Genomic DNA, 24348 nt, shown 5'->3' on the forward strand with positions numbered 1-24348 from the left:
GCTTGGGATGTACCCGTGACGTCTCCAAGCGGCGATGAAATCAAACGCTCGTCATTGTTTGTGACGTCATTTCTCGATGACGTCAGCGCGTCGATGTCGAGACAATGACGCCACGATCTTGATATGATGACGTTTTCGCGACGTTGTTGAGATAATGACGTCATCGCGGTGTCCCCCCCACTCGAAGTTTTTTTTGAGGGGATCCGGTTCCCTGCTCAACAGCTGTTCCGCCGGTTCCCGGATCCGGTTCCTCTGGGCAAGTGTCACCATCTCGCCCCCGTCTCGCCGCGCCAACGCCGCTTCGCTGCCGCGATGTTCCAAGTCTCGTCGTAGCGTCTCAACGCCTCTCCTCTCTCTCTCTGTCCTTACCTCCCTCTGCAGCCGAAACAACCCCTCCTAGCGCGTGCTGCGGGTGCAGTGGTGGTGGGGTGGGTGTCGTGGCCTCGCCGGCTATGCCGCGGCGGCGGGGTACGGGCCGCTCTGTTGCCTCCGCACCGCGCGGACGCCGCCGCTGCCGCTGCTGCTGCCGCTGCTGCCGCCGCGGGTTCGCTGTGGGGTGGATTCGCGTTCGAAGCCTGGCACCGAACCTCGGCGTTTAAACGCCGCCGTGCCCGCGCCCGGGGCTACTCGCGGGTCGGTCCGTGGTCGCTCGAAAACGACAGCGATCGGTTCCGTGCGGATCGGGGGAATTCGCCCGAAGAAGCCTGCGCGGCCTGGGAGGTGGTGAGTGGCTTTTATTTGTAATGTTTGGCGTGTTCGTCGTTATCGGTGTTACCGTGTAAGAGCAAACCTTCTTGTCGACGCACTGCTGGATGAAGGGGGGTCTCGTGCGAGTTCGTAGGGAGTCGCTTGACCACACTGCACGCTGGACAGTGCGGGGAGACAGCCGTGGCGACACACACAGCACAGTAGAAGTGCGCCAACGCTGTTTGCGATGTAAGTGGGGATCGGACAAGATCCTAGGCTGCTGATGAGTGGATAACAAACACTAAGTCCATGCAGATAGGTAGTCAACACGCAATCTGGGCCGCCTACGGGCACCACGCAGACAGATCGGCGGTCGTCGACTCGTTAACGCCCCGATCTCGGTGGGCTTCACGAAGGGGATGTGTTGGTCACGCAACAAAACACACACCGCGCTAGTCACGCAAATAGCGTTAATCTTATTCATTTATACTCACAATGTAGGCATGTGTGTTCGGATCGTCCTTCCAACTCTTACTAATAACAATATACACACCTATATCTCTTTTCACAATACAAATATAATAACGAAAATAAACATTACAACTATTGAATCATTAATGCATTTTAAACAAAAATAATTAAATATTTTGAGGGAACTCGCCCAAAGATCCGCTACATGTTGTAATGACTGCCAATGTCATGTGGAGCTCTCGTGACACCGCGACGCTGACGTTGATGGATGACGCAGCCTCCCGGGTTCTCCCAGTTTGTACTGTGTGGTGAACTTTTTTCGCACCGTACGTAGCCGACCGTGCTAATCGTAGGTGCAGTGTTGAGTCTGGTAGTTGTTCGTCTTTGGGCAGTATGTATGTGTATTGCACTTTTTCGCACCGTACATAGCCAACCGTAATTGGAGGTGCCGGGGAAGCACAGCAAACTAAACGCAAAAAGCAGTTCAAAAGAGATGAGTTTTAAAAACTAGATATATTGATATCATGACGCGTGTGCCGTAATGACATTCCGTTAACGCGGAAATTCGATTTTGTGAATCAAAAGTGTCTAATTTGTAAATTGCATTAACGCGAAATGTCGTAAACCGATCGTGTCGATAACTGTACCTGTATGTGTGTAAGTCCATGTGTGCGAGTCGCTGTGTCTTTGTAAGTCGATATGTGTGTGTGTAAGTCGCTGTGCATGTAAGTCCGTGTGTGAGTCCGTTCGAGTGTGAGTCGATATGTGTATGTGTCCTTCGATGTGTGTGTTAATCAACGTGTGTGCGTAGTCTGTGTGTGCGTAGACAACTAAAATTTGGAAATTAAGTTAGTACATTTTTTTATATTTATGTGTCTAACTACATGTGTGCGTGTGAGTTAATGTGCGTGTCTGCGTCGATGTGTGCGAGTCGATGTGTCTGTGTGTGTGTAGCTCTAGGTGATTGTGTAAGTCCATTTCTTTGTGTGTAGGTGCATGTGTGTGTGTCAGTCCATGTGTGTTTGTATCTAAAGTCGATGTCTGTGTGTGTGAGTCCATATGTGTGTGTGTAAGTCGATGTCTTTGTGTGTGTGGGTCAATGTCTGTAAGTGTGTGTAGGTCGATGTGTGTGTCGGGCTTTTTCGCCCGGGCAACGCCGGGTATTTCCCGCTAGTCACATAAAATTGACTAGTCAAGAGATGGTAGGTATAGCGATTAAGACTGCAATTTACACCGTGGGGGCTGATAATTACATGTTTAAAATGTTTTCAGACGATCAGCTTTTAAATAGGCATATTAATAGTTAACTTACGGTGGTTATTGGGTAACAGACCCCTAAATAGTCAAAAAAGTATGATGACTCAATAAAAAAAATGTTGCATTGTGGGAAGATTCGTTCTTGTGAAGACAAGGCACAATCCACTTGGCAATGCATTATGGGCTCATTCACCATCTCCGTAAAAAGGAATTTACATGCTGCCCCGCATATCTGAGGTGGAGAAATGCGAGAGATATATGTGAGAATTTAAATGTGAGGTACACATTGCATGAAGCTAAACTAGAATGGGATAGGGTTTGCTGACCACTCAGGAGTGAGTAAAGCTACGCTTTAAGTGATGGTCGAAGCGTTGATTCCATATTGTTGGCTAAACGAAGTGAAGCGAATGGGTTTTGACAGGTCATGTCACTGACATGGGGAGATGGAGCGATGAGATCGGCTCACGTGTGCAGGCGCTGGGGTGGCTTGTTGCATCACAGGTATCATGAGAGGTGGCAGTAGCTTGGGAAGGCCTTCATCCAGCAGTGGATTGACCATGGTTTAATGATGCTGGAACAACACTTATTGGAACAAAAACGCGAATTGGAAAGTGTCACTTGAAACTGAGCCCAGTAAATTCGTTGCCATACCTAAGTCTGGTATGAATCTCAAGGCTGGATTGTAATGCCAAACCCACATTATGTGAGTTGCAAAAGAGATAGTTTGCAAATTATTTTCAAAACCAGTCACTACTGTGCAAAGCAAACCACCACGCCTCACCAATTTTGTCATTAACGATTCAATATATATTCTGCAGGCCTATGAGCAAATCACCTGGAATGTGCCTGATCTGGTCCCATCTCGGAAGCTAAGGAGACTTGAGCCTGGATAGGGCTATGGATAGGCGACTACCCCAGTATGACGGTGCTCAAGGCTGCTGCTGGGCTATGTTGTCAGCAGAGGGAAATTAAACTACATGTATGTATGTTGAATTTATTTCGTACCGTACATAGCCAACTGTGCTAATCTAAAGTACTATTAACCAACATCTATGATCCCCACCTGAACCAATCTGCACTGATCAGCGTGGTGAAATATGGTCACACAGCCCCCACGACCCTCATGGCATCCAGCAGTGAATTGACAAATGGTGGTCGCTAATATTCCCTTACCATGCCGTTCATCTAGCTGGCACATTTCCGGCCTGACCAATTAATCGCCCACACCCTGGGCAGTATTATGCGCACGGTGTAATGTTACACAGTGCGCATGACAGTGCTGTCGTTTTCTATGGATGATCGCGAATCTGACCTATTCACACAAAGTCCTGTATACATTTAAGGTACATTCCCTTCTAAGTCACAGTCAAACATTCTCCACATTCTCCATCCACCCCCCCCCCCTGTTTAAGGCAGAAGGCGCTTTGTTTGTCCAGTGCGTAATGGCTAGGCGCGATAGAATGCAACGTTTGACTCTAATGGGGGAAAATGGTATTCACTATTGTTGATCCATGTGATGCAATGCATAGGATCACCAAGGGTTCAAATTGTTCCAGCCCTAATTTTACGCGAGTGTGCTTGCCCATGCAAGTCGTCGATACAAAGTCATACATTAAATTAATTCTTCCACGAGAAGCCACACTAATAGCGAAAAGTATGCCCAGGCTGGATTATTACACTTGAAATATGTAGCCTTACCATTGAGGAACACAGACGGTAAAAATGACTCGCTTGAGTGATTGTGTGCACTTACACGCTTGTGCTTGTGCATGTGTACACGTAGGTGTGTATTTTGCAGAGCGGTAGTGATTATCCCACTGCACTACAACCCGCATTCTATTCCCGCTTATAGCCAACATCAGTGATGGATATCTGAACCGGTTCTTGGCCTCCTCTAGGTTGATTCAGCCCTAAATGAGTATATCATACAGTGTGTAAACATCGGCATTGGGGAGGCAAAGGTGGCCGGGCGTAGTACCAGCTACCCACCCTCTTGTGTGCCATGCCAGCCTTAATGGATACTCGCAAATAGAACTTGCACCAAAAGTATTTTAGGAGCAATAAGGGGGATCTTGGTTTTGTTTTGTGTGCACATGTGGGAAGTGGTGGCGTAGTGGTTAGTGCCCTGTGCTACTCAGCACTAACCCAGCGACTTGGCTTTGATTCCTGGCCATGGATAACATCAGTGGCGAGTGATTTTAGAAATAGGCCTCCCCTAGGTCGGTGCGAATGAGTAACTGGCACGGTGTATGAACAACCATCACTGGAGAAACAAAAATGTCAATGCGTGCTGCTGACTTATCACCTCCTTCGTGTGCTCTGCTCACTGACAGCACTTGTTTCACCGTCTGAATAGCCAGATATGGGATCTTTATGTGTGTGTGTGATTGTGGCCTTCATAGGTGCTCGCCAAAGCACTTGCTCAGACTGATATCTGAAAGTCTAGCTCGCCGGTGTGATTTTGCGTTATCTCGCATGTTGTTCGGCATGATGACCTTCCTGAAAAGTTTGAAGACTTCCGAAAGGCTTTCCTGGGTAAACAGAGGACAACTGCTACCGCTGCATATGTATTAGCAGTTGTCTTTGTGCAGCTAGATCTCTGATGTGTTTTCGAGTTGTCCCAGTAACTTCAGAACCAAATTCAATTCATAAAGAAGAAGCCCCTGAGTACGTGGAGCGAAACGTCAGATATCGTGCGGAACAGCACCCGCTACAACCCGAAAATTCATAACCTGAGAGTTTTACGGCAACCGCAAAAACTACGCAGTGGTATAACTTCATTTTATGTTTCTGTGTCTTCGTTGATCTCGGTGGCGAGATGTTAACTACCTCGCCTAGTATGCAGGAGATCGTGGGTTTGATCCTGACTCTGACTCCTGTGTAACTGGAGTTTGCATGTTCTCTCCCTGTGGTCGTGTTGATTTTCTCCGGTTCCTCTGGTGTTTCGCTCCACATTTAGAAATTAGCGTTTTGAGTATTTGGCCGGCATAAATTTTCCACATGATAAACCACATCTTTGAGCTATCATTTGTGGCCAGGTCACTTATGAAAAAGAGCTATATAGCTCAGTGGGTCTTATCTGGTAAAATGAACATAGTTTTTAGTTTTACATTTACGACGTCTCGCATATGTAGCTGGTAATGGCACTGCCGTTATAAATACACATAATTTGTACATTTTCATATTTGCGTCATTGTTATTGCGCAAGATTGCTTCAGACATATGTCTGCAGTAGTTTCACAGTAGGGGATGACGCTACTATGTATAATCCCAAGTGAGTAATTTGCAGGTATTTTTTTTTTATTTGGCGAATGAACCTTATGGTGGGACCCCGGGGTCCCAAATAAACGGAAGGCAAAATCGTAATTAATTAATAACTTTTTTGCCGACTCCGTCCCACCGTGCACATAAACGCCGCGACCCACCTGGCGCGGTGCATTCTGTTGTCATGTCCTCCAAGCGCAGCGAGGACGAATGCGCAGAAGAGCCGAACAAGCGAATGCTCTCCATGCTCGGGTATGGGCAGGATCTTAAGTCCTATCCAAAGCTGCTACAACTGCCGACACGACTTAAGTCCTTTATTTGTCATCACGGTCTGCATAATACAGTTAAACTGCTCTCTTATCTTTATTATTATTTGTGACCTACCAATGTCTGCAGCCAGGATCAATCGATGACAATATTATTCTCTGCAAATATTTAACAGATGAGATGCATTGCACTGTTAATTCCTCCTGTTTGATAATACTTCTCTTGTCCGTATGCATCTGTGCAGATGGGTTTTTTTGCGCTTAAGCCATAGTCCCCACATACCGCTCATCAATGCGGATACGAGGAGCGGCGACCCACTACTCTGTAGAGTAACATTGGTATAAACGCTTGTTACAGTATGAACAGCGCATTGAAAACGCGTACTTTTTCATGTAATGTTTACAAAGTTCACAAATCCACACTGAGAAACACGATGATTGACAGGGATGGAAAGTTTCTTTTCGATAGTGTATTTAAATAGAGGTACTGCAGGTAAGTAATTTCAGTTTTAAAGGCATAGTTTAACAAGACAACACTTGCCACCATCCTTCAAACCCATTAGTGAAAAAGAGCAAAGTTTTTATTACATTATAATATAATGTTTCAGAGAGAGCCCTGGGGCTTATGGGACCCCAGGGTCCCGCCATAAGGTTTATATGTGGACCATGAAGCGAGCACACAATGGCCCTTTTCCTTCGAATGCCATCACGGTATCTGTATTATCCACTGCTAAGTCGATGGAGCACAATATTGTACGGTTAATACACCTCATAGCAATAGCCAGGGAGGCCGACCATATTTGAACCGCAAACTTCTATAACAAGTGGCGTTCGTGCTACAGCTGGGCTGTGTCACCGCCCCAATAACGTTTCCTCTCTCTCGCAGGCGGAAGGTGTGAAGACGACAAAAGGTTAACACCGGCTACACCGCTGACTGCCGTGTGTCCGCTCAAGAATTTATTCTGCGCCCTTGAAGGCATTTGGTGCCGACTAAAAGTATGTGTGATTGCGACACACGCACATAGACAATGCACAAGCCAGATTGTTCAAACTGATCTTCCTTTTGGTGTTGATAAAGTACTGTCATTTACAATGTTTTCCAGTTCCTTCTCGGCGATGCTCGTGTATTTGTCTTGATGATAGGATGTGTGTGCGTGTAAGGATATATGCGCGGCATACTAAAATCCGGCCGAGGTGTATGGTGATATTTTTAAGACTTCATCATTTTCAAAACGTCGTTTAGACAATAATGATGCCCACGGTTTATCCAGGATAGCCTCTTCCAGTCTTAAAACCTGTTACGGAGGTGTCATGCTACATTGAGATGTTTGCCAATTTCTCTTCCTGAGAGATTGGTACCTGGGATGAAATTGGAGTGTGGAGAAACACCCGTGTAAGAGGGGATAACGCTCAGCTCCACACAGATGGATGCAGTTCACAGATGTATTCCAGCTGTCTGGGAGCATTGACACCGAGTGAGAGCCGTGCACATCGTGATTGATCAGTCGTTGCGAAATCACTCTTTGAATGTTCAGAATTGCTGCCGACTCCCGCATGTCCCACTTGCGTAGACAAGCTAAGAGACATCACCTCGGTTTTCTAAATTATTCACGGGGTTATTTATTTAGAGCATATGACCAAATCACCCAGGATTATTATTTATTATAATTATTCCACTTGCTTACCCAGAAAAGCCTCATGGAGTCTCACAACTGTTTTTCAAGATGGTCCTGCCAAGTGTTGTTGCTATGTGCTATCCAAATTGAGTAATTTGCAATGGAATTTTACTGTAACAATACTAGTTACTATATATATGTTTTAGCTAGGAATGGGCCTGATCTTGTCGGATCTCGCAAGCTGAGTGTGGTTGACCACAAACAGTTTTGTTTATTTAATTTTGTTTAACCATTCTCATTTGTAAGAGGGACGTGGATCTAGTGATTCTATAGGTGACCACCTGGCACAGACAGGAGTTACAGGTGGCTGCGGCGTTACGTGGTGGGCAGCAGAGGGGCAGTGCAGCAAACACCATTCTTATACTCTACTTATATGCTCCCACGTCTATACTCACCCACACTGACCACCATACAGTGCAATGCAATATCGTACTGCAATAAAAAATATCCCTGGTATCGCCTTAACAGGCTGTTGGGGCAAGTGCTGTTAGCGAGCACCTATGAAGGCCGGAACAGCACATGAGAGGGTCGGTGGCCAGCACCACACCCGACCGCCTTTGTCTCCCTGGTGGTGATGTTTACTCATCGTACTAAGTACTCATTTGAGGCTGAGTCGACCTAGGGGAGGCCCAGGACCAATTCAGATAATTGTCACTGGTGTTAGTCGAGAGCGGAACTTGAACTCGGGTTACTGGGTATGTAGTGCGGATCGTTAACCGCTACACTACTGCTCGCCTTTATCTTCCTGCACAGACAGAGGGACATGCGCGTCGTGAGGGGGATCGCAGCCAAGAGGAAGGCTTTTTTTTTTATAGAGGAGAACTGAAACAAGGAAGCAGGGTACAGGAGGAAATGGGCTTCATTTGTCATCTGGGCTTTGCGTTGAGACATCGGCACAAGGAGGAGAAGAATGTCTCAACCCAGGACTTGAATTGGGAAACGGAGTGAATGTAGTGGACAGCTCGGGCCAGTTCATATGAACATATTGGCGTTATACTCTTTGGTGTTTTCGGTAAAGTCACATAGGTAAAAAATTAATAAATGTAAAACAACTAAATTAAATCACGACGTTTCGGAGGCAACACAAGCCTCCGTCTTCAGGTGGAACCGTTACAGCCCAAATCACTGTAGTAAGTGAAGAGAGCTAATAGAGAAACGCGACTATATAGGGTCGGAGGAGCCGATTGATAACATCTATTCATTATGCAGGAGAGGGGGGGGGGTATTGGGGTACCGTGAACAAAGGGGCGGAAGTTGAATTGACTAATAGGAACGCTAAGTTAAGCTGATAGATAACATCTAGTTAATAGGAAAGCTATTAAGAAATGAAACAGCTAATTTAAATCACTAATACATGACACTACTATACTCTACACTACACTATACAATACACTACACTACTATCGACTGCTATACATTACACTATTAAACACTCCACAATACAATACACTACTATACTCTACAATATATACTACGATACTATAGACTACTATACACTACACTATTAATCAGTACACCATACACTGTGCTCTACACTTCTATACACTACACTATTCTACGCGATACTATTGTACACTACACTATACACTGCTATAAACTACGCAATACACTATTATAAACTTTGCTACGCAATACTGAAGACTACACAATACACAACTATACCTGAAACATTACTATAGACTCCTATCCACTATACTATAATACACTACACTATGCACTGGTATACACTCCACAATGCACTACACAAAATACTATAGAATACACTATACACTACACTAATATACAATACACTACTATACACTACACTATACACTGGTATACACTACACAATATACCACCATACACTAAACTACTATACACCACAGAATACACTATACTGTACACTACTATACAAAACACACTACACTATCCACTACACTATACGTTACTATACAATACACTACTATACACTACAACCAAAGGGTAAAGGTGGAACATGCTGCAGCAAAATTAGTGTAGTGAATAAAGAGAGCTGTTTAGAGACACATGAATATATGGGGTAAACAAAGGGGGAGGAGTCAAGGAGTCAGGGGGGGGGGGGATTAGCTGATTAACAGATACGATCAGGGGAAGTGTAACAGTAGTGAAGCAGCCAGGTCGGACCGAGCATTGGGATGCAGATACTATAGAGGCTCCTGGGCTCCTGGGCATAATGCTATGGGGGGAAGGAGGGTGAGTATTGGGGCACTATTGAAACACTGTACATAACATTTCTGAGTGATGGTAGTGTATAAAGCTGGGAGTAAATGAATGGAAATATGGATATGAAAGTAAACTATAAAGCAGCTAAAGTTTAACTTGGTTAATTACATCCTTCCAATCATTGCTCAATTTGAATCCGTCCTCTCGGTTGAAGTTATGTCTATGTTTGTATATCTGGATGGCTTCATGGACAAATCTTTGGTAGTATCCAGGAGGCTTGCAGAGTACCTTGGTATCAGAGAACACAATGTCATGAGAACCAGCAGTATTATAACAGTGGTCAGCTACGGCCGAAGAATTCGTCCTGCCGTGTTTTAAATCCGACTTGTGCTCGCAAATGCGGTCCGAAATATGTTGTTTCGTTTCCCCGATATAACAATCACCACAGATGCAACTCAGTTTGTAGACACCAGGGTACTGTAAGTCAGGAATGACATCCTTTACGGATGGGATCAGATCACGGATCTTGTGTACTGTACTGAATCGGACCTGGATCTTGTGTTTGTCTAGAATTTTGGAAATCTTTTTGGTAACGCCTGCTATGTTTGGCAACGTAATGGTTTTGATCGGAGTCTCAGGGGGTTGTTTCTCCACGGTGGGAGAAACAGCTTGGTGGATAGCACGATCCGAGTATCCATTCATCATGAGGGCCAGATGTACATGTTTCAATTCACTGGCCAGGTGGTGTTGGTCAGAGATGCAGTGGACCCTATGGTATAGTGTTGTGATGAGTGAATTATTTTGTGCCGGATGGTGGTGGGAATCAGGCTTCAGGTAGGAATCTGTGTGGGTGGCCTTCCTGTAGACAGAATGTCCCAAAGAGCCATTGGGCTCCCTTTCAAGCAGAACATCCAGGAATGGTAGCTTGCCATCCTTCTCCACTTCCATGGTGAATTTGATGGATGGGTGTATGGAGTTGATGTGGTCTAGAAATTGGTTCAATGCTGGGAGGCCATGTGGCCAAATGACGAAAGTATCATCCACGTATCTCTTCCACAAGGAAGGACGCAGAGTGGATGTCTGGATGGCGTCTGTTTCAAATTTCTCCATGAAAACATTGGCTATCACTGGTGACAAGGGGGAACCCATAGGGGTGCCCTCATTTTGTTTGTAGAAGGTACCATTCCTGGTGAAGTACGTGTTGGTGAGGCAGTGTCTAACCAGCGCAGGGACATCAGGGTTCAGTCCATGTTGGACTAAGTCTTCAATTATTGTTATGGTGTCAGGCACCGGAACCTTGGTGAATAGAGACCACATCAAAGCTGACGAGGACATCATCAGGAGACAGTACAATGTCCTTGACTAGAGAGACCAAGTGATTTGAGTTAAGTATTGCTGAGGTGGTCTTGCCAGTGAAGGGAAGCAGAGTATCCGACAGAAAACGGGCCAGTTTGTTGGTAGGTGAGTTGATCGTGGACACGATGGGCCTTAGTGAGGTACCTTCTTTATGGATCTTGGAAAGCCCATATAATCTGGGAGGTCTCGCAGCCGAGGGTTTCAGGGAGAGCCGTTTGATTGGTTCGATTAGGGAAGTCGAACTGGTGATGATCTTGTTGGTTTTTGTAGTTAGCTATTGGTCGGATCTCTATTGATTTTGGAGTAGCTGCCATCATTGAGTAGGTCCTAGATTTAGTTGTATGATATTTTATCCATGATGACAGTGGCATTGCCCTTGTCGGTCGAGAGGGATGACTGTCATGTCTATGTCATCCCTCTTTTTCAAATTTGCGAGTTCAGAGCGTTCGTTTTTGCTGATGTTGCTAACGGGTTTCTTAGCATTCTTGAGGATAGTGGCTATTTCAGCTCTCGCAATGTCCATTTGGATGTGTCCTAAGCCTTTGAGGGCTACATCGACATGGGAGATTATATACTCTACTGGGATATGTTTAGGGGTAACTGCGAAATTCAGCCCTTTAGCTAGTACCGTTTTTAGATTGTCAGAGATTTGGATGTTACTCTGTGTAGTGTATAGTAGTGTATAGCAGTGTATGTTGTAATGTTTAATAGTGTAGTGTATAGTAGTCTATAGTATCGTAGTGTATAGTGTATTGTGTAGAGTTTAGTAGTGTAGTGTATTGTGGAGTATATAAAAGTGTAATGTATAGCAGTCTATAGTAGTGTATTGTATAGTGTAGTGTAGAGTATAGTAGTGTCGTGTATTGGTGATTTAATTTGGCTGTTTCATTTCTTAATAGCGTTCCTATTAACTAGATGTTATCTATCAGCTTAACTTAGCGTTCCTATTAGTCAATTCAACTTCCGCCCCTTTGTTCACGGTACCCCAATACCCCCCCTCTACTGCATAATGAATAGATGTTATCAATCGGCTTAACTCAGCTTAGCACCCCCCCCCTACCTTGGCTCCTCCCCCCCTCTTAGCCTATATAGTTGCGTTTCTCTATTAACTCTCTTCACTTACTACAGTGATTTTGGCTGTAACGGTTCCACCTGAAGACAGAGGCTTGTGGTGCCTCCGAAACGTCGTGATTTAATTTAGTTGTTTTTCATTTATTTATTTTTTACCTACGTGACTTTACCAAAAAACCAAAGAGTATGAATCCTTGCAGTCACGAAAACTTAAAATCTAGAAATATTGGCGTTACACCGGTGGTGTGCGGTGCAAAAACAAATTCGCAATTTTTTTTGCGCGGCACCACCAGAGCAAGGAGGTCATAACCCTGGTCAGAAAGTCCTGCAGGGGTGGCGGTGATGCGTCAAAATCAGTTCTCGTGATGTCGAAGCAGTCGGAAGACGGATGTTATGAGCAGCTGAACACGAAGCTTCACAGTCTGTTGCCGAATAGCACCTAGCCTGAGGACTTTTTGGTCAATTTTCCAAAGGCATATTTGACCCTAGACTTGGTCGAATTTTAAACTGTTTTTTGAGGACCGGTGTGTTACGCTGCACCAGTGTACTGCCAAATACGTCCATACACACCTGTTCGGGCATGACTGCGTGCGTGACATTGTCACCAATTGTTACTTGAGTCGACCACCTTCCACTTGGTCTCCGCACACCACAAAGGCAAACGGAGAATTAGGAGTGAGATTGTAACAGGATGATAAATGTTACCAGTGAGTGCACTTTTTTATGCTCAGATTGTGACTGTGTGTTCATGCTGCTGATCCATGTGTTAAAGTAGTTAACAAAATGTGATTTATTGTGACTAGATTTACTAACCGGCTTCGCACGGGACTTGGAAACTTGTCTAGGATTAATTTCATATTCCTTTATATTTCACTGAAAAACACTGAAAAAAAATTGATGCTTGCAAGAAAGAAAAAATCTGAAACAAATCAATTTAACTAAATCGGATGTTTTTCACTGAAGGAAAAATCAACCTTAACCCACTTATACGTCAAGTCGATTTAGGCAACTCGGGAAGGGAATGAGGTGGCGAGGTGAAAATTGTCGCGTTCCCTCAGAAATTCCAGACAGCAAAAGCTGTGCAAATTTCAGCACGTCAGAGCTCGGCGTTCGAGAGTTTTTTCTGCTTCACACAAACAGATGTATTTTCTGCTTTATATTTAAGAGCGAGCTGAAAATAGTCGCGTTGACTTAAAAAATCGAGACAGCGATGCCGCGCATTTGTGCGGGATACACACGGCCTACGTGGAGGGTTGGGGTGGGGGGGGGTGCGTGACGTCACCAGGCACACTGCGTAATGCATGCGGGTGACATCACAGATGTGACGTCACCACTCACTTGCCGTGCAATATATTATATGCATTATTGCGCCCCCCCCCAAAATTTGTTGCATGTTGGGAAGTATGCTAAACATTTCGAACAGACACACATTCACAAATTTCCCTTTATATATATATAGATGTAAGTATCCCCCAATGCATTCAATATATAGGTGTGGGAGAGTGCTCTACCTGGTGTGGACAAACCGCGTCCTTCGAAGGGGTATTGAAGCAGTTTTTTACTCTGGAGTAATTTTGCAAGTCTGTGTTTGCGAGGTGGCTTGGTGTCTTTGGACTTGGAGCGCTGAGCTGGCTCTCTTTAAATCTGGTTCTCAAAGGCATCGAGTTGACCGTCTTAGCTTGATCACCAAAGACTGCATGCAAAAAAACCACACAAAATTTGTATTTGAACCGAATTTTTGAAAATGATAATAATCTAACGATATTATCTAGGCAGCAGTTATGTGACGTGGTAAAAAAAAAAACGTTGGCGATGTTGTTTGGTCGATTTATCGCCCTGTCATGGGAGCAGCAACGATGGGCTTCGGGCTGTACATGCAGCAGTCGCACGATGCGCTGGTCGCACAGCAGGAGTGCGAGATGCGGCTGCTGGAGGCCGTGCGCAAGCATGTGGCGACGCGCGCCAAGATCGACCGTGACTACGCGGCCCAGCTGCAGCACCTGTGCGCCCAGACAGAGCGCCCTGACCTCAGCCACGTCAGCCAGGTCACCAAGGTCAGCCGCGTTGCCACCCCGCATTGCCACCAGGTGATAGGTGGCCACCAGGGTCAGGAGGTCACCGGGATAAAGCAGGTCACCAGGGAGACGAGGCAATTTCACTGAGTGCCACATTGTAGGGGAAGTCAACAGTGGTTGTCTTATGGACTCTTCCCCCAATATAGGAATGTGGAATTTCGACCACTGGCCCTACAGGGCTCTAAACAGGGGATGAGCACCACCTCAGTTCTCATTTGACCAGGAACTCGCTCTGAGTTTTATATGTATGTTGAATTCTTTCGCACCGTACTTATCCAACCGCGCTATCGGAGGTGAATGTTTTGACATTCACAAGAGGGGTTACTTACTGAAAGAACCAAAGAGTATTCACAAGAGAGGTTACTTTTTTAATTTTACTTTTGTGAAGGAAATCGTTGCACCTAGACTGTCTTATATATGCAGGCTGAAGCCAATGTTGTTATTACGATGGTTATGATGATGACTCTTTTTGAAACATTCCTCCCCCTTGCACGACTTCTACAAACACACTCACACGCAATCTAAGTCGTGGGCGAGCGTGGTGCAGCAGACGGAAGCGCTGGGCAAGGCGATGCGCCGGCAGTCGGAGGAGTTGACGACCGGGCCGCTCAGCAAAATTGCGACGCTCATCCGAGACAAGCAGCAGCTCAAGAAGAGCTATATGGAGTCGTACCAGCAGCTACGCCTAAACCTCAACAAGGTGCGACAGTCTGAGAATTCCACCAGAGACTCGGTCAGATGCCCAATCAGGGACCCATTGAGAGACCTCTTCAGTGCCAGCCTGTCAGTTTATTGTCTTGAGATCCTATCAGAGACTTGTGAGAGAGCGTAATAGCTCGAGACCCCATTGAGAGACCGGTCTGTTGTTGTCTGTCCCCACAGGTGACGGTGACTGACATGGAGAAGGTGAAGGGACAATACAGGCAGGCGTGTAAGGACGCCTCGGCCATCAAGCGCAAGTACGGCGAGGCGGTCACCAAAGGAGGTTGGTGAACGCTATTATTTTTTGGTTCTTTCGGTTAAGTCATGTCTAAAGATAAAATAATAAATTAAATTAAATAATAGAATACGACGTTTCGATTGCAACACAAGCAATCATCATCAGGTATAATGAAATAGCGACATAAAATCTAACCAGAAAACTATAGACAGACATTAGCAGACAGATATCACCAAGATACATAGCGAGAGCAACACAGGTAACAGAGAGGTGTGATCGTCTCTGTGGGGTGGCTATGTATCTTGGTGATATCTGTCTGCTAATATGTCTGTCTATAGTTTTCTGGTTAGATTTTATGTCGTTTTCTGGTTAGATTTTATGTCGCTATTTCATTATACCTGATGATGATTGCTTGTGTTGCAATCGAAACGTCGTATTCTATTATTTAATTTAATTTATTATTTTATCTTTAGACGTGACTTAACCGAAAGAACCAAATAATAATTCCTGCAGTCACGAAAGTTCTAAAATTAAGTTCGCTATTATTTTTTTTGTGCTCACATGTAAAATGTGCTGTGATTAATGCCGTAATCTTTTAAGTTTGTGTTTTAGTTTCATGTCATCACCAGTTCATCGAGGAGATTGTTGAGCCCTTAATATTATTGGCTCCTTTTGTAATCCTGTTCAATTCCCGAGCCTCTTCATTCTCAATCACCTTTTATTTTTCACTCGCTTTACTACCCGGCTTCGCCCAGGACTTGGTCTTGGATTAATACACGGCCTACGCGGAGGGTGGGGGGGGGATGCGTGACGTCAGCAGGCACACTGCGTGACGCTGCCGCATGCGGGTGACATCACAAATGTGACGTCACCGCTCACTTGCCGTGCAAAATATATCCATTATTGCGCTCCCCCCCCCCCCCGACACCATCAGCTCGCTACGCACTGAGAACCCCGGGTTTATTTGCGTGCGGCGCCTGAAACTCGGATTAGAACCCAGAATGTCAGTGGTGCCGTCTCGGCATCTCTGACCTCTGAGCCGCCCCATGGCCACCTCACAGCTCCCGGTTAAGTACCCCCTCAGCCCGCCCACCGGCCCACGGGTCCACCCACCGGCCCATCCAACGGCCTCGCCCGCTCACCCGCCCACATTCTGTCCTGCTGTAGGTGCCAAGGAGGCGGAGAAGGTGCGCGATAAGTTGGTAAAGGCAACGCTGAAGCTGCACTCGCTGCACAACGCCTACGTGCTGTGCGTGCGCGGAGCCCAGCTGCATCGCGAGGCCTATTGCAGCAGCACCCTGCCGCAACTGCTCGACTCCCTGCAGCACCTGCAGGAGGACGCTGTCACGGTGCTGTACGTGCAGCGTACGCGCGCGCTTGCGGAGATCAATCCCTTCGCGGTCGATAAAAATACATTAACGGCGCTTTGTCCTGTGGCTAACACTGATAATTTGCGCTTGTTATAAGCACCTTTCGCGACATCTTGAGGTGCTGTGCTTGAAAAGGACGAAGACAATGAAGACAACTGGGTTGGCACACTCAGTCAGATAGGAACAAAGCCAATGAGAGGGGGGAGGGCACCAGTAGGGATTTTCACATCTGGGTGGGGGGGCACCATCTGGATGGAGGGGGGGCACCAGTCGGGAGTTCCACATCTGGTTGGGGGGGCACCAGTCGGGAGTTTGACATCTGGGTGGGGGGGGGGCACCAGCAGGGAGTTCCACAAGTGAGGGGGGCCACCTCGGTAAACTCCCAATTACCCCGAGGACATAAGTAATGAGGTTGAGTTATCCATCGAAGGGCACCATTGGCAGATCTTGCCAACCTTTGCCAAGAGGCATGAGATTAACTCCTTGCTCCTGGATGTAAAGTGGAGGCGGCCCTCTCAAGACCCTGATGAATACGAGCAGCAAGATCTTAACTTCCACTCGACTACAGAAGCAGGGAGCCAATGTATGTGTGTTTTGTTGTACTTTCGCACCGTACGTAGCCAACCATGCTAATTGGAGACGCAGAGGACGACGACAAACTAAACACAAAGCAGTTTTAATGAAATTATTTTTCAATATAGATTTAAAAGTGCATTGTACCAGTGGCTTCTGAATAAATATGGCTTCCTAATATTGGAAGGAATATCGTTCCAGGCGGCTGTAGAAGCACATTTGAAAGTGCGCAGTGACCGTCCTTGTTCGATGACTAACCAAAAGGCGCTGCGAGCATTAACAGCCTCTACATCGGCAGATGTAATAATTTTGACGCGGTCAAGCAATGTTTTTACGAAGGAAATACGAGGACAGAAAGACCATATATGGCGCCACGGAGGCAAGATGTTGACTACTTAGCCTGGTATACAGGAGGTTGTGTTTCGATCCTGACCCTGATGCCTGCTGTATATTTGGAGTTTGCATATTCTCTCCATGGTTGCGTGGATTTTCCTCCGGGTCCTCCAGTTTTACCTCCACATTTAGAATCAACGTGCGTTTAGAGTATTTGGCTGCTTTAAATTTCCCACATGACAATAATCCACTTCGTTGAGCTATCATTTGTGATAGCCAGGTCGTTTCTGAAAAAGAGTTACATAGCTCATCTCGCCTTACCTGGTAATATAAGTGTAGTGACATTAAATGTTGTCACTCTATGGTTAGCGCCAGCCAGTATTTTACATGTGCTGCTGAGCGCCAGGTAATGGAGGCGACACGTGACTGGGAGCTCCTTACTTGATCCAGCAGGGGGCGTGGCCGAGGGCGGGGCGAGGGAAATAAAGGGGGAGCCGCGACAGGGGTCGGGGTTCGCTGTGGGGATCAGCCCGGGATCCCGCGTCTCTTTGTCCTCGCTCTTCGCTCCTCGTTCGTCGGAAGGTGTAGCTTAAGATCGTGGTTTGGACAGCGTGTGTGTGCTGGCTGGCCCGTTCGCTACAGTAACGCACATAGTGAACAGATAGCCACACCTAGCTAAAGAACCCGAAGTGGTTAGAGCTGTGTAAATTAACGTGTTGCCTCCAACTATAGTGTGTGCAACTCGGTGCTCTATACACTACATAAACATAGTTTAGTTTTATAGTTTATCTTGTCAGCCTTCATAGGTGGTCACTAACAGGTGATCGCTAACAGCACTGGCCCCAACAGTCTGTTAAGGCTCAACGGGGGGGATTTTTGTCTTTGTTTTGATACTGGCAGCAAGGAGTGTCTACTCGACTACCTGCAAATGACGAGCCTGGTGCGCGACGAGGTGGTGAGGATGCAGCAGAGCATGGCCGAGGCGGTGGCCCTCATAGACCCCGGCACGGAGTACGACAGCTTCATCCAGCAGCACAGGTGAGGCCTTGCCACAATCGCCACTGCCACTGCACGATGGCTGCTTGGGCGGATGCCCTTCTCTCCCCTACTCAGTCTCGTTTGTCACTCTTTCACCTGAATCATCTGCGTCTCTTCTCTCTCTCGTTAATTCCTCTTTTATCTGTTTTGATCTCGGCGAGCCATATCTGTCTATAAACCATATCTCCTAGGCTCATTCCAGGGACACCTCTGTTTAGCGTGGTTAGCTACGTACAGTGCAAAAGAAGTTCCACACACATACATACTCTCCATAGGCTAACACTACCTTTCGACTCAACACTACACCTCCAATTAGCGTGGTTGGCTGTGTATGATGCAAAAGAATTTCAACATACATACGTACATGGCCAATATGGGGGGCCCACACGGCACCGCCAGTTGAAGACCCCTGCTGTACGATCTTAAAGTCTTGGGCTGTACCTTGAGATACAGCACTTAGAAATGCTCATATTTCATCATAAAAAGCTGCTACTGAGAAGAACCATAAGATGCTTATTATTCTTATCATTATGTTTGTTAGCCCATAAAAGCTGCACCGAGTCTCATGACTTTTTAAAGAGGGCTTGGTTGATGCTGCTACGTGCATCCCCAACCATGTAATTTTTAGATAATTTTTCAGCATTGGGATGTTTGGCGATTTTCAGTGATATCGAATGTTTTATTTTAGCTAGCTCTTCCAGGTATTGTAGGTGGCCGGGTGTTCAGTGGTCAGAGTGCCTAGCTGGCACTGGGTTTGAATCTAGGTGTCAGCCACATGTGATGAAAACTCGTTTTTATCAAGTTAACTATACTATAAGGAAGTTAGCTGAACTATAAACTATTTTTCTTTTTCAAGGTAAGGTCCACTGAGCAACATAGCTCTTTTTCAGAAGCGACCTGGCCACCAATCATAGCTCAACGAAGTGGGTTTTCATGTGGAAATTTAATCCAGCCAAATACTCTAAACGCATGTTTCAAAATGTGGAGGAAGAAATCGAAGGACCCGGAGATAAATCCACGAGTCCACGACGAGAGAGAACATGCAAACCCCTAATATACAGATGTCAGGGTTGGGATCGAACCCACGACCTCCTACATACCAGGCGAGGTAGTTAACATCTCGCCACCGTAGCACCCTTGATGGTCTCAGCCCGGTCACACTTTTAAAGGACCATTTAGAATATTTTATTGGATTCTAATCGTATGCGCTATTTTACTCATTGTGCTAACAATAGACACGTCGTCAGATGCCTGATGATCTTTCCCTTGCTCCCCGTCTCATCCCCTTCCGCACCTTCCGCATCATGTCAACTCAGCTCCCAACCGCTGCACCTGGCTGGTGTGGAGTTTGACGTGAGCATCACGGAAGAGGGACCTGAGGGCCTGGAGCCCAACCAGATCGTGCTCAACGAGCTCACGCTTGAAGACCTGCAGCACAGGTGGGACACGGCTTGTCCGCCTGCTCGCTCGCTCCTCGCTCTCACCCTCTGTGTGTAGGAAACGGATGCAGTTCCACTCTTTGTCCGCCAAGCGGTGTCGCCATTCATTGTCAATCAGGATTAATGTCGCGTGAGTTGCCGCCCCGCAACTGCTCAGCAGGACCTCGGTCGAGGGCAGAATGGGGGCTGTCATCATCAAGTTTGGTAATTTCTTAAGTCACTGGTCCACTTCTCCATCAGCAAGGGCGCTGCGGTGGTTAGATGTTAACTACCTCGCCTGGTATACAGGATGTCATGGGTTTGAACCCGACCCTGATGCCTATATATTTGAAATGTGTGCGTCTTTCTCCCCGTGGTCACGTGGAATTTTCTCCAGGTCCTCTGGTTTTTCCCCTCCACATTTAGAAACATGCATTTGGAGTATTTAGCTGCTATCAATTTCCACATGATAAGCCACATCGTTGAGGTATCATTTGTGGCCAAATCGCAAGAGCTATATAGCTCAGTGGGCCTTACCTGGTAAAATGAAGGTAGTTTAGATTATAGTTAATATCTGCTGTGATTATCAATTTCCTCATTAATGACCCTGCTGTTTGCGATGTTGTAATCCGTTCTTAAAAGTTTGGTAATTTCTTAACTCACTGGTCCACTTCTCCATCAGCATTGCTTTGGTGTTGGAAAGTGGCGCTTCTCAATCTTTTTTATTCCCCGGCACTTGCTTTCCAGCTTGCTCGACTTTTGCGGCGCTAAGAATCAACAAAAATTACTGTGCGTCCTTTATCCAGCAGTGGATTGATCATGGCTGGTGTGTGTGTTTGTGTGGGCTGGGCGGCTAAAACACAGCAAGTCGACGCAGTAGGGGGCACAGGTGATGCGTCGACCAATCATCTCGGTTAGTCTGCCGATGGCACCTGAGTCTTGTCCCGTGACCTCCTCTACCAGCGGGCATTCGACACTTCACGTGGGCTTAAAGTGCACATAGCCTGGCACAAGCACTGTGGTGTCACCCCCGCCACTTAGTGGCGAATAGCAGTTGGCCAATATGGATGGACTCGGTGTCGGAAATGTGGAAATTCCACAGTCGCTTGTTTAGCTTTCTGTTGGAACCGGGGACGCATGAGGCTCAGGATTAATCACTCCACCTGGGGAGTACTCTGCTCAGCCAATTAACTAAGAGAGAGTAGTTGTGTGTTTTGTGTATGTTTTACTCAGTGTGCGGGTACGTGTGTGTGTGTATCTGTGTTTAATTGGTAATTGATAGGATGGCTGTCTGTCTATGTCATGATTCTATTTGTATTTTTGTGTTTGTTAATTGTGGTCATTTCAATGTCTATGTATGTGTATTTAGTTGTTTTAGGTTATTGGCTATATTTCTCTCTGTTAATTGTTTCATTTTACTGTCTGTTAATGATTTAATATCAATATTTGTGTGTCTATTTAATTGTTATATGTTGACTAACTTCTTGCCCGTCCTAGGACGGAAGCTGTAATATTTGCAATTTTTTTTAGCAGAGTATAATTGTGTCTTGTGTAAATTTAATGGCAGTGAATCTTGCACAAAAGTACGTCATTAAACACTTCATTGCATTTCACTGTAGCACTGTATATAACTGACCTTCAATTTGTTCAAATTCACTGCTCTGATACTTTATTCTCTTCTGCTTTCGGTCGCTGGGGTTGAAATAAATTGGAATTTTAAGCAATATATGCAAAATCACAGAGAAATGTATATTTTACTATAATGTAGAAGCATAAATTAGACTTACCTTTTGTCTCAAGTGCTGAAGAAATAAATAAAGACACCAAATCCACTTTGTTGCTGCGTAGAATTATTTATTAGATTCACTTTCAATAAAGAAATGTCAAACTTAAAGCGAATTTGTGAAAAAAATTATTCCCGCTCGACCTTCTTCTGCGCGAGTGTAATAATCCACCCGCTCATGAATATTAATTACAGGGAGGGTGCGGCATGTGGAGTGACGTCACGCGCGTTACACACAAACAGACATTCTTGGTTCGAAGCTTTCGTGACGGCAGGAATTACTCTACGCTTCAAATCTAGTTTAAACCACGTTTACGGGGAGCGTTTGCCGTACTTGTTTGTTTCACACTTAACTTCTAATTTAGCAATCTTTGGTAGAACGTAATCAACCAGGCTATGTGTTAACTGTGTGCTAACCAACTCTGTGTTGCATTGCATTACACTTCCTCATTTTACTAAATTTGCTTTCTACCGTGCTTGTTTATGGGTCCATTCTCTCCTCCGGCCGCTATGGGCAGCAATTCCACACAACTCCCCCTCTGCCCCAACCCCCTCACTCTCTCTCTATTTAAGGCCTCGACACAGACGTTGTCTTTCTGTGTGCCTATGTGTGTGTCTCTCCCTGTTTGTCTCTGTGTGAGTTTCTCTCTGCTTGTGTGTCTGTCCGTGTGTCTCCATGTCTATGTTTTGTCTCTCTCTCAAGTTTAGCAATCTTTGGAAGAACGTAATCAACCAGGTGGAGTGTTGACTGTTTTGTTGGCCGACTCTGGGTTCTATTGCATTATATTTCCATGTTAACTATGTTTGTTTTCTCATTAATTTGCACCTGATAATGGTTGCTTGTGTTGCAATTGAAACGGCGTATTCTATTATTATTTAATTTTATTTCTTTCTACGTGACTTTACCGAAAGAACCAAAGAGACATTCTTGGCTCATGATAGTAGTCATGTCGGTGGTTGTGATTGTATTTGTCTAATTAGTGTCTGTGTGTGTATTGTTCTCTGGTCCACGTGATCCTCTTTCGTCTCTCAGTGCAATTCCGAGCATGCGCCTTTCCATGTGAATCGTTTAACATATTCACTGATTTTGAGACTCGTGCTCATATCAAAGGTAATCTCGGTATTAGTAATTGCCTTTTTTTTGCCTTCACATTCCAAGACAGTGAGAGATGGTGACAGTTTGGGGGGAAGCCTTCAGTGGATAGATGGTGGCTGATGATGCTGCTGCTGCTGCATGTTTCAGGCTCACACAGCTGTCGGAGGAAGTGGAGCAGCTCGGCAAGACAAAGGCTCAGCGCACGGAGCAAATCGCCGAGCTGGAGCATGAGATCAACAAGCTTCTGGGAGCCACGCAGCTCAACTACCGCACCGAGTGAGAGAGCAGACCTACAGCCCCCCCCCCACCCCGTTGTCCGATTGACTGGATAGATCAGAGGTCGGCAAACCTGCGGCTCCGGGAGCCGCATGCCGCTCTTTGGCTTCCCCCTTGCGGCCCTTTGGCTGCCTCCTTCTGGGCAGCCATTTAAAAAAAAATATAAGTCTTAAACATAATTTAATGCAAAGATTATAATTGATTAAATATGGCAGGGAATGGGGTTGCTATGGAATGTCTTGGTGACAACAATAATGTACAACATTCAAACTGTATCCGTTAAAGAATAACTTGGAGGAATAAACTAAATTGACGCAGTTTATTCCATCACCTATTTTGTTTATTTAAGTCGGAATGTGTGTTATTGTTATCTGCTGTGTATGCCTGCTATATCTGTGTTTGTGTATACAAGTAGCTCTGCGTGTGTTGCGGCTCTCAAACTATTTTGGTCAAAGACAAAAAACAAAAAAATGTCTCTTCTTCTTTGAAATGTTGCCGACCCCTGGAATAGATTGAGTTGTTTGTATCATGAGACCTTCCTTGCCGGTGTAATGCGGGCGTAAGCGACCTTCCGGATGTGACGTCACGGGGAGGTGGAGTCATGTGACGTGGGAGGAAGGTTCGGGTCCTTAAGCGGTAAAACCGGAAGGAGAAGGGAGTTGGGTTGAGACTGGAAAAGGGTGAGGCCACGCGGGCGAACCAGAGAGGGGTGGCACCGTCGGCCAGCGGGGGCCAACCCCGGAGACAGTAGTGGGCTACTGGAGGGAGTGAAGCTGCAGCAAGTACAGCCAGGAAGGCTGTGTGAGAGAGGCAGCGGTGAGGCTGCCAGGAGCTACCGGGAGCGATAGAGAGAGAGACAGCCACGAGGCTGTCAGAGTCTACGGGAGTGACCCAGGGAGAGGAGCCGCAGCGAGCACAGCCGGAGGGGCTGCGTGAGAGTAACAGCAGCGGAGCTGCTACGGGAGCTACGGGAGCGACGGAGACCAACAGCGGGGCTGTTGGCGGTGACGGGAGCGACAGCGGAGTCGGCACCGTGGGAACTGAACAAATAAAGGACAGCCGTGTGGGAAACAGAGATCGAACCAAATAAAGGACACTGAGCCAGACATCGTGGTCAAGTCTTTTATTACACTGGTGTCAGAAGTGAAACGGCATGTCGAAGCAAGTAAGAAAGAAAATTACTCCGGCGCCAGCATCGGCTTCTTCGTCCGACGACG

General features: G+C 46.1%; 1 protein-coding gene across 2 annotated transcripts in view; it reads left to right on the forward strand.

Moving 5' to 3' along the window:
- Positions 1 to 227: 227 nt before the first annotated feature.
- The window catches only part of LOC144736188 (tyrosine-protein kinase Fer-like), a 60703-nt gene continuing 36582 nt past the window's right edge, over positions 228 to 24348 (forward strand). For both annotated transcript variants that reach the window (XM_078618776.1, XM_078618777.1), the window contains exons 1-9: positions 228 to 723; positions 6832 to 6941; positions 14081 to 14283; positions 14831 to 15004; positions 15187 to 15289; positions 16412 to 16598; positions 18421 to 18558; positions 19875 to 19997; positions 23003 to 23131. In XM_078618776.1, coding sequence (XP_078474902.1) covers positions 14086 to 14283; positions 14831 to 15004; positions 15187 to 15289; positions 16412 to 16598; positions 18421 to 18558; positions 19875 to 19997; positions 23003 to 23131 — 1052 coding nt within the window. In that variant the 5' untranslated portion in view covers positions 228 to 723; positions 6832 to 6941; positions 14081 to 14085. The remainder of the gene's footprint in view (positions 724 to 6831; positions 6942 to 14080; positions 14284 to 14830; positions 15005 to 15186; positions 15290 to 16411; positions 16599 to 18420; positions 18559 to 19874; positions 19998 to 23002; positions 23132 to 24348) is intronic.

The sequence above is a fragment of the Lampetra planeri genome, chromosome 59 (genome assembly GCF_965212315.1).
Source record: "Lampetra planeri chromosome 59, kcLamPlan1.2.h2, whole genome shotgun sequence".
Taxonomy (NCBI): Eukaryota; Metazoa; Chordata; class Hyperoartia; order Petromyzontiformes; family Petromyzontidae; genus Lampetra; species Lampetra planeri.